Consider the following 11,309-nt stretch of genomic DNA (forward strand, 5'->3'; position numbering starts at 1 on the left):
ATGATTTTAAAAAAACTTTTTTTTTAAATTTAAACATTTTTTTTTAAATGTTCTGCCCGTATAGATTGCTTTTTAGAGGTACTCCATGTATATATGTACATGCGTGTTTGTTGGTTTTAATAATACTGATTCATTCTCCTTATAAATTATAGATTAGATGTTACCTCCTCACAAAATATGTTTGTTGATATTAAATAGTTGCTCTGAATTTGAATATAATCTTTAGTGGCTAGCAAGATTATTAGTTCAGTAGGTATACATAGTACTTCCTTAGGGAGAATGTTTAACCAAACTTAGCTAAGAGATTTCTGTCTTGAAAATGCATATTTACGAATTGTTTGTATTTCCACCTTTGAACATTTGAACTCTCATTTTCAATATTCATTTTAAAGACAGCATTTCTTGTGGCTGTCACCTCAGCTTCAGTGATTTTTTTTTTTTTTTTTGATGGGAGGTGGTACCTCGAGTGCAGGTCATTTTGAGCTTATTTATATCTCTGCAGTTTAAGAAATTAGCCCTATCATTTTTTTGCCCAGTGTAAAAAAAGTGAATTCCCTATTGGAGTGTGCGTGAAATTGGATGAGTGAAAGACAAAAGCATCAATGGAAGTTGACATTTTTTGCTCTTCTTTTTGGAGTAAAGCTTAATGGAATATTGAGTTAGGTTTGTATCTCTTAATCATGTTAAGAATATATGTTGCATTCCCATTTTGTTGTATGGGAATAAACCTACACAGAGTGAATCAGTAGCTGTGTGAGTAACTTATATATTCTATCACCATATATATAATAATTTGGAGGGGAAGGATTTGTAGTTAAATGATTGAATATGAATTGTATGTTTTTGAGATAACTGGAGAAGATACACGTAAAAGAAAAAAATATCAGTTGTGGGAGGGGTAAACTTTTTTGTCCATTTCATTTTTTATTCACTGTAAATTTCTCCCTTGTGTATGATGTCTGGCAGACAGTCTTAACTGAGGAAAGTAGAAGTGGGTAGGAAGAATATTTCATATTTAATAATTTCTGTTGCAAATAAAGTATGCTAGTCTAGCCCACGAAAATGATTACGAGGAAGACTGGTTGGAGTATAGAACAATTACTTTTTTTTGTTTTCTGTGTATCATATTGAATATTTTTGCTACTGTTGATATATTTATGTGTTAGTAATTTTGACGGCTTTTGGATAATTCCACTCTAGAGGGAGAAGTGGTGGGCGGTCCTTCCTGTGACACGACCCTTGAGTGACAGTTCTATTTGATTGCCTCCGGTACTGTGAGGAAAGGACACGACTCTATGGTGAGGACTGATGGACATACATTATCTGAGAAAAGAAACTACCAGGTAAGACCAGTCTTTTGCTTTTTTCTCTATTGGTCTTACAGCTATATTGAAACTGTTTAAATGTGTTATATGTAATTGGAACCAGCAAATTCGATACACCTCAATTTGAAAATTTGGGTTTATAATTTTAAATTAAGTACTGGATTTGATAGTTGAAACAGTTGGGAACACTTTTCAGAATAAAACATATTCATAATGTATATTCTTTTAGTGTCAAATCAGGTTTTCTGAGATGTATGTCAAAACTTAGATTATATGATATACACGTTATGACTTCATGACTGGATTCAAAGCTAGTAAAAATGAAAGTGTTGATTGCTTTTATGTATATTATTCCTGGAAGGCTAAACCCTAAGTCTTGTGCTGTATTTTGGATAGCAAAGTATATGTCACAGAAATGTAGACATAAGTGAGTAGAGTATAGAAGAAATAGAAATGAGAAACCCAGGGTGCTCAGAGACCCAAATTCTATTGAATTTGTTATTAGTTTGCTGTCCTTAAAATGCTCAATTCTTGTTTTCTCATTTAATAAGGTGGTTAATCATATCCATTCCTTGAGTGTGTAGGAAGGCTGAAAGAATAGTGGAAATGTAATGTTGCTATTTCTGAACTTTGAAAAGAAGGTGAATTTTAAGGATTGTGCTATTAAACAGTGATTTAAAGAAAACCAACATATTTGAATTTAGTTTTTTAAAGGAAATATCCTTTATTCATTTGATAGTGATCTGTTATCACATTTATTTAGTTATCCGGAATAGAGAATACTTTAAAGCTTGAGTACAAATAAACTTTTAGGCTTCCTGCACAGATATGTGTCAAACCTCCCGACCTCCCACACTTCCTTTCACTCATCAGTTCATTCCCTCTAGGTTGTGAAGGCAACTAGTATGATAGCAGCAGCTTTGGTTAACCGTTTATCTGCTAACCATTTATTTTAGCCCAGCTAATCTTTTCTTCCCTCAAATTGTAAAAGTGAGCGGTGGAGCAAATTATAAATTAGTCTTTTTGGTGTGTAGTATAACAAAGAGCCTTTGACTATAAGATCTGGGTTCTGGTTTAGGCACTGTTCCTAATTAAAAATAATGTCATATTTAACCTTTCTAGAATTTTTTCTAACTTGGTGTCTAAAGTTTCTTGCCAGATCTTTATGATTTTAATAAGCCAGAGAAAACTGAGGCTATGCTGAATCAGTTTTCTCTGTAGGTTTTCTTCTGAGTTGTCCTCACAGACTTGACCAACATAGCCTTTGCTAATTATTTGTACTCAGGTGTAGCTCCTGCTTCCCAACCACTTCCAATTACCTTGACTCATAAGATTTTAATTGGTCACACTTCTTGAACTTCTGCATCTTTTGGTAGGTTCTGCCAAATTATTTTAAGAATTTTGTGATTCTGAATTATGTAGCTTTTCAGTGCTCATAATCCAGTTTGTAAAGTGTAAATGTAGAATTTTTATGTAATTACACACTATAGTTAATTTGTCTCATGGAACCATATTAATATAGAATTCCAAAATTTATAGTTAAGAAAGAAAACAGAATTAGGTTTTATATATGAAGACATCTGCTTATTCTTGCTCATTCTACACTAAAAATACTCCATTGTTCCAGTCACATTATTTACAAATAATCCAGGTTTTTGAGCATACCTGGAAAACACATTTTTGGTTGTGGTTTTGCTGCCTCAAAATGTTGTCCCTTTTCTCTGTTTATTGATATATAGTTGTACATATTTATGAGGTACGTGTGGTATTTTGTCACATGTTTAGAATGTGTATATAAGAATGTATGGGAAATTCAAAGGAATGTTCATCACTAAAGTAACATTTGTATTTGTACTGGTAGTGTAAGAATTTTTATATTCTTAATATATTCATCATAATACCTAACAGGAAATTCTGTTTCTATACATGTGCTTTTCAGAGTAGGGTTCAAAAATAAAATAATTTTACAACCCAGCTTTAAACAACTGTTTCCAAGGATACTCCAATATGCATTTAACATCACTAAGTAAAAACAAAAGAGAAAAGGGACATAGAGGGATAAATTCTAATGTTCCATAGCAGAGTAGGGTGACTATAATTAACAAGGTATTGTATATTTCAAAATAGCTAGAAGAGAGAACTTAAATCTTCCGAATTGATGAAAATGATTTTGGGTTTTTAAAAATTCTATTTTGGAGGAAATTTATTTATTTTTCAAGGGTAAAGTAGAATTTTTTGTCTATGTTTATAACCATTTTCATTTATCTTTGAGGGCTTTTGCTTTTGAGAGACACTTTGTATTTATTCGAACATTCTGATAATAGGCTAATACTCCAGAGTTTAACAAAAAATTTTGTAACATTTCTCCAGGTCTCATTTCCTTTCAGACCTGATTAAAGCCTTAGGAATTTAGTGTAGGAAAGTGCATTCCCTCGGCTATGTGCTAAAGATAGTGACTTTTAAATGGGCATGGTTTGAAGTATTGATTTTTATGGTGGTATCTACTTTGTGTGTTTCCTTTCTTACTATAAATTTAAGCCCAGTTAGGTATTCGGAGTTTGAATACAGTAGTTGAAGTTTATTTGCAGAGATAGACTTGCCATATTAGTTCAGATAAAACAATTTATTTATATGGCTCACGGTTCATTTTTGGATTGTCAAGGTTTTTCCAAGGAAATGCACCTTCAGTTTTTGTAAGCATTTTCTTATCTTCCTCTAATTTAGACTAACTTACCCTAACTATGAGCATGCGCATGCACAAATATAAACCATCTTAATTACCAATTTGACTAATCAATGGCTTTCCCTTTTTTTGTTTTTTTGGGGGGGGGGTGGGGTTTGTTGTTGTTGTTTTGAGACCGACTCTCACTCTGTCGCCCAGGCTGGAGTGCAGTGGTGCACTACTGCAACCTCCGCCTCCTGGGTTCAAGCGATTCTCCTGCCTCAGCCTCCTAAGTAGCTGGATTACAGGTGCGCGCCACCATGCCCAGCTAATTTTTGTATTTTTAGTAGAGATGGAGTTTCACCATGTTGGTCAGGCTGGCCTCGAACTCCTGACCTCGTAATCTGTCCGCCTCGGCCTCTGAAAGTGCTGGGATTACAGGTGTGAGCCACTGTGCCCGACCCTGCTTTCCTTTGTTACATAGCATATTCAAGCTTCTAAACATTACATTTAGACTTCCCACATTCTGGCCTTCTTAACATACATTTACCTTTCTGGTATCTGTCCTGTTACTCTTTGTAGTAGATTTTCCTATTTAGTAATACAACACTGCTTTTAATCTCCCTGCCATGCAGTTTTAAATCCACAAGGGTTTACTTATATTGGTTATTTTCATGTAATGCCTCACCTTTGTTCACATGATTCAAGAATTAAGTGTCAGTTTTTCCAGACGTCACCCTATGGTAGACTTAGTGTTCCTTTCCCTTTCTTTCATAGCCTTTAACATACTTTTAGTTCAGAGTTTACCATAATACATTGTAGTTGTGGTTATTTGTCCTTGTCTTCCTGTAGACTTGGGCAGTCCAGTGCCATAGGCACTAGTCACAAGTAGCTATTTAAATTTAAACTCATTTAAATTAAATAAACTTGAAAGTTCATTGGTCACATTAACCACATTTCAAATGCTCAGTGGCTACATGCTGCTAATGGCTACTGTATTGAACAGTGCAGGTACAGAACATTTCCATCATTGCAGAAAATCGAATTAGATAATACTGCTGTATCTAATAAGCTTCTTGAAAACTGGGACCGTATCTATATTTTGGTACTGCCAATCCCTAGCTTGGTGCCTGGTATGTAGATAGGTGTTCAGTGCATGTTGTTCCAATAAAATTAAACAAAACAGTGAAAGAAGGGAAAGGAAGAAATGGAAAGTATACTGGGTAACATACCAGTGTAAGAGGTATGGGAAAATAGAGGTATTTTCAAGATATTTAGATGTTACTTTGAGTGGAACTTTTCAATATGAGGTCACTGGTCACATCATATGCTAGTTCATTCAATGCATTATCTACAAACTGGGTCTAATGCATCCTAGTCCATACGTTTCTGAAGAATGATTCATAACCTAAAACACTGTATTTTTGTGGAATATAGTGTGTCAGAGACCTGTAACAATGATTGTATTGCCATTTTCTTTCCCAATATTAAATACCTTACTTCCTTTTTATTAACTTTAAAATAACAGATGCCCATTACCAAAACATTGAAGAAAAATACGGAATATAAAATAACAATGAGAAAGTTTGCCTTGACAACTTTACTCTTAAGAGTTTGTTGTGTACCTTTTCAGATCTTTACTAGTGACTATATAGTGTAGCTGTGATTCATCATCTTTGTCTTTAACAAATGTGTATTTTTCTGCATTGTACTTAATGGAGCTGTTTCCGTTTCCCATTCTTTCCTCTGCCCTCTTCCCCAGAAGTAATCAGCAGTTTTAATTTTGTGTTTCATTCTTTATATTTTTGTAACTTTATTACATATATGTGTTTCAGTATATTGAGGTACATCTTTTTTATGTATTGTGTGGCAATTTTTTGGAAAGTGGTGCCCCGTATTTTATTATTTTGAGTAGGAAAAATCATAATGAATTTTCAGCCCACTCAAGACCCTAAACAATTTCCTAGATATAGCTAAAGTACTCAACACCTACTTGACAATTCACCAAGGATTTCTCCATAATACAGAGTATTTAAAATACAAGCTACTTAATATAAACAGAAACAAATGAATCACTAAGTATATTTCCATTTAGTATGTGCTGTATTCAGATCATAATTTTTCTTTTATACTGCAATAAAAATGTAATTGTAAATAAACAATTTAATGTATTTCCTTTCTTTTATTGCGAGTGGCACATTATTGAACATTTTTTTTCTCCCTGAAGTTCAGGATGCATGTTACAGCTTATGGTGACTTCGAGTCATAGTTGTGACAAACAGTACCAGCACCAAAGCATCTTAGAATCTATGATATATAGTATATTAGAGATATATAATGAATATAAAGAACACTTAAGGAAATAAAATCGTAGCTGAGTGTAGTGCTGTGCACCTGTAGTCCTCGCTGCTGGAGAGGGTGATGTGGGAGAATAGCTTGAGCCCCAGAGTTTGAGGCTACAGTGAGCTATCATCACATCACTGCACTCCAGCCTGTGTGACAGAGCAAGACCCTCTCAGTCAGTTGGTCGATCGATCAGTCGATTGATGGATTGATAGATGGATAGAATTTTATTAAATTAATACTTAATTGAAAATTTGTCAGATCTGGCGCCCAGAGAAGAAAATTGAGTTTTAGTTATATACTGCGGCTTGGTGTTGGGTGAAGATGAGTAAGAGCAACCTAATGACAGAATGATTTTTAAAAAAGGAAAAAAGCCTGAATCCACTGAATTGGTTCAGTTTTCTCTTCTTTGCTCTTGAAAGTCTTGCAACCAGATGACTGTGACACGTTATCACTAGCCAGAGAAAGGGGTAGAAAAAACTCACATGGATGACTTTTTATGTGCCCTTTACTTGCATTTGGACAGCTGCTTAAGAAGAAGTTGTTCTTATAATTAAATTTTTGATTGTGAAAGCTGTGTTAATGTCATGATCACATGATTAGCAACAGAAGTCACTTTGACTCCGTGATGTAAAAAAATTTTTTTTTATTTGAGAAAGAGTTTCTCTTGTTGCTCAGGCTGGAGTGCAATGGCGTGATCACTTGAGTGCTCACCTCAACCTCCCAGGTTCAGGTGAACCTCCCAGGTTCAAGTGATTCTCCTGCCTCAGCCTCCTAAGTAGCTGGGATTATAGGCATGCCACCACACCCGGCTAATATTGCTTTTTTTTTTTTTTTTTTTTTTTATAGTAGAGACAAGGTTTCTCCATGTTGGTCAGGCTGGTCTTGAACTCCTGACCTCAGGCGATCCATCTGCCTCGGCCTCCCAATTTGCTGGGATTACAGGTGTGAGCCACTGCACCCAACTTTTTTTTTTTTTTGGAGACAGGGTTTCTGTCACCCAGGCTGGAGTGCAGTGGCACTGTCTCCACTCACTGCAGCCTCTGCCACCTGAGTTCAAGCAATTTTCATGCCTCAGCCTCCCAAGTAGTTAGAACTACCTACACGCGCCACCACATCCGACTAATTTTTGTATTTTCAGTAGATACAGGATTTCACTATGTTGCCGACAGTAGTCTCGAACTCCTGACCTCAGGTGAGCTGCCTGTCTTGGCCTTCCCAAAGTGTTGGGATTATAGACATGACCCACTGTACTGGCCTAATCTAAATTTTTTAATTTGACCTTTTTTTTTTTCTGGCGTTCATGGCTTCTCTTTGTCCTCTTTCTCAGGCCAACCAGTAATGTCAAATCAAGTTAAATGAATTCCCAAGTTCCTCAGTGGTTGGGTCATTGCTGTGTGATGCTAAGTGTTAACCCTTCTTTGAATGCATTATTCGTTCTGATACTTTTTTTATTATCATCTGAAATCATCAAATAAGGTGACATTTGTTTTCCAAAACGTAAGTTTCACCAAGACACCTGGTTTATGGCACCCTTAGTGAATTGGTAAATTTTTCATAGTGGCCTTGGGCCAAAAGAAACTCTGCTAAGTAAGTAATTAGGTCCAAATCACTTATATTCACATGGTTATCTGATAGATACTGCTGTATTTCCTAAGAAGATATAAAATATCTAGTAGCACCCCTGTGTGTTCACTCTGGTGTTCCTTTTGGCAATGTATGCCTTAGACTTTGTATATGAAATATGAAGTGTTCTCTTTCAAAAAAATACATTTAAGTGGTTTGCCTTAATCATGAATATGAAATGTGTACTCATTAAACCAAAAGTTAAGACATTAATGCAGATATTTCTGTGAATCAGAGAAAATACAGAAGCAAGCAAAGTTATCTTTTAAGACGTAATTCTTAGGTCTTGCGTGGAGTCTAGGATGATAGCATCGATGGTGGCAGGTTTAGTTGGTTTTTTTTTTTTTAATCTATTTTCTGAATTTCCACATAAAAATAGAACCAACTAGACAGCAAAACTAAAACTCATGAAAACATTTATAGCAAAACTTGTTGACTAAGTGTCCCCATGAACCCCAATACAAGCAGGTGAGAACTAAGAAAAAGACCTACAGTTACCAGTTTTTATGCATAAAAAAGAGAGACACTGGGATGTCTGATGGACCTGAGAATGGAAGCACCCAAAGTAGTCAACAAGTATTCACTGGTAAATACGATTAGCGAGTTTGAAATTGGGAGAGATTTTGTCAGCTTCATAAGGTGAGTGTGAGGGACCCATGGTAAGGCTAGTGATTGGAACAGCTTAGCTCTTTGACCTCCTGAGAATGACCCACCAGTGTGTCCTTCTAGGATTCCACCGAGGAGAGGAATTAAAACTGTGCGGGAAGGGGACAAGAGACATTGGAAAGAGAAGGTCCAGACAAAAATGGGAGAGGAGAACAGAACCAGGAAATCTCAGTAAATAAGTGATCGTATTTTCAAACACTATGTGAAAATAACAGAACAGAGAACTTTATGAAGTTAGAGAAGTTTATCTGAACAAAGCAGTGTTCTAAAAATTCAGAAAGATTCAATTCCTAAGAGGTCTTCTAGAAATACGTTTGGGAATGTTTATACCAATTTTGAACCCCCTCAGTACTCATATTCATCTGACATTTGATAATTTCAGAATTAAAATTTTTTCCATCTGTTGAGGTTGTGTTTGAGATATATTGAGATAGTCTTCGTAGTCTTTTAAAAAAGATTTTTTGTTTTGTCTTCCATATTCAGTCTACCTGAAATTGATTTTTGTACATGGTGTTAGGAGTACAGTTTCCTTTCCCCTGCACCTAAATTATCATATGAGCATTGTGTACCAGTTTGTTCTACCCTGCTTAACTATTCAGCAGTGCTAGCTCTTTTGTAAATCAAGTTTCTCTTTATATGCATGGATTTCTTATGTTTCTGTTACCTTGATGTGTTTGTCCGTGCCTGTACCAATATCATGTTTTCTTAAATACTAAAGCTTTGTGTTAAATCTTTGTGTCTGTCTGCCCTTTTCTTCATAAGAGTCTTGACTTGGTCTTTTACTCTATGACAAATTTAAAATATTCATGAAAATGCTCCCCTCCAACAACTGAGTTTGTAAGTGGAATTGCATTGACTTCAGTTTTCTTTGCGGAAGAATTGATAAGTATATGATATTCTTCCTAACCTGGAATTTATATATTGAGTTCTTTCGAATTTTCTCTCAAAGTTTTATATTTTTTTCATAAGGGACTTAGAAATCTTTAGTCTGATTTATGACTACTTTTGTTGCTTTTCTTGGTTGTAAATTTAAAAAATATTTTAGCTATAGGTGTTACTGAAATATAGTTGACTTAAAATTGATTTTGTATCTATCAATGTTGCTAAACGTTTTAATTTTTATAATTTATGTGTAGGCTTTGGGGGGGGTTCATGTAAGTAAACACATCATTAGGAAATGACAGTTTTGAAATTGTCACCAGTTTTGAAGTTGTCATCATTAAATAATGTTTGATACAGGATTTTTTTAATAGATATACTTTGTCAGGGTAAAGAAATTGTTCATGATGCTACCTTATATATTTTTGCCTCTGTAGCATCTTTTTTCTTCTTAAGGTTGTTTACCAAGTGCCTTTTCCCCTTATTTGCTCAGACTTGCTAGTGATGTCAGTTTTACTAGGAGTCAAATTTTAGCCTTTTTTATTTCTAAAATTTAGTTTTGTTTTTTATTCATCAGTGTTCTTTAATGTTTTCCTTTCACTTCTTAGAGTTTGTTATACTGTTCTTTAATCTTATGTTTTTAGTTTTCCAGGTAATTAACTTACCAGGTTCATCTAGTTATCTTTTTGTTGCTGGTTTCTCATATAATTCCATTTTGGTTCAAGAACGTGGTCTGTATGATACAATTATTTGTTCATGTGTTTGAACAAAATGTATATTAACCAAATTGGCAGGTGTATTGCTTTGTTTCTCTCCATTAGATCAAGTTTGTTAATCTTACTATGTATATCTTATGTATCCATATAATCATTTATCCCTTTGTTTAGATCTGGATTCCAATATATCTTATTTCTTTAATTATTTTATACATTTTTGTGTTTAGCTTGTGATAGATCCAACAATTGGAATTTGTCATAGATTATGCTAATGTTTTTGTTTCTGCTGGTTCTCATTGTGCTTTGTTTCCTTGTGTGTATATTAAGCTATCATTTCATGTTTCTTAGAACTCTGGGAATTCTTTGAGGACTAGGTATAAGGGGACATTTCTCCCAAGGGAATTTTCACTTGTTTTTGCTAAGCCCCTAAGGCACTACCAATCCAGAACCAATTCCAAATAAAATATTAGCTTGAGGTTGGAGTCCACATAGGTAATGTGAATTCATGCTTGTTTGTGGCTATAAATTTTCAGGGCATTCCGTCACCACTTTTGCTTACAAGATTTTGCTGTATTCTTTACTAAGGAATTATTACAATTACGGTGTAGCTCTTTTTTTTTTTTTTTTTTTGAGACAGAGTCTCGCTCTGTCGCCCAGGCTGGAGTGCAGTGGCGCGATCTCAGCTCCCTGCAAGCTCCGCCTCCCGGGTTTACGCCATTCTCCTGCCTCAGCCTCCTGAGTAGCTGGGACTACTGGGGCCCGCCACCTCGCTAGTTTTTGTATTTTTTAGTAGAGACCGGGTTTCACCGTGTTAGCCAGGATGGTCTCGATCTCCTGACCTCGTGATCCGCCCGTCTCGGCCTCCCAAAGTGCTGGGATTACAGGCTTGAGCCACCGCACCCGGCCTTTTTTTTTTTTTTTGAGGTAGTGTTTCACTCTTGTCGCCCAGGCTGGAGTGCAATGGTGTAATCTCGGCTCATTGCAACCTCTACCTCCCTGGTTCAAGTGATTCTCCTGCCTCGGCCTCCCGAGTAGCTGGGATTACAGGCGCCTGCCACCACATCTGGCTAATTTTGTTGTATTTTAGTATAG

General features: G+C 35.5%; 1 protein-coding gene across 3 annotated transcripts in view; it reads left to right on the forward strand.

The window, feature by feature from the left end:
• The window catches only part of CNOT2 (CCR4-NOT transcription complex subunit 2), a 117,332-nt gene that overhangs the window by 36,984 nt on the left and 69,039 nt on the right, over positions 1-11,309 (forward strand). For 2 of the 3 annotated variants that reach the window (XM_017894048.1, XM_017894052.1), the window contains exon 2: positions 1,201-1,343. The exons of the other annotated variant lie outside the window; for it this stretch is intronic. In XM_017894048.1, coding sequence (XP_017749537.1) covers positions 1,296-1,343 — 48 coding nt within the window. In that variant the 5' untranslated portion in view covers positions 1,201-1,295. The remainder of the gene's footprint in view (positions 1-1,200; positions 1,344-11,309) is intronic. 3 annotated transcript variants of the gene reach the window in all.

The sequence above is a fragment of the Rhinopithecus bieti genome, unplaced genomic scaffold (genome assembly GCF_001698545.2).
Source record: "Rhinopithecus bieti isolate Rb0 unplaced genomic scaffold, ASM169854v2 scaffold_25288, whole genome shotgun sequence".
In the NCBI taxonomy this organism is placed as follows: domain Eukaryota; kingdom Metazoa; phylum Chordata; class Mammalia; order Primates; family Cercopithecidae; genus Rhinopithecus; species Rhinopithecus bieti.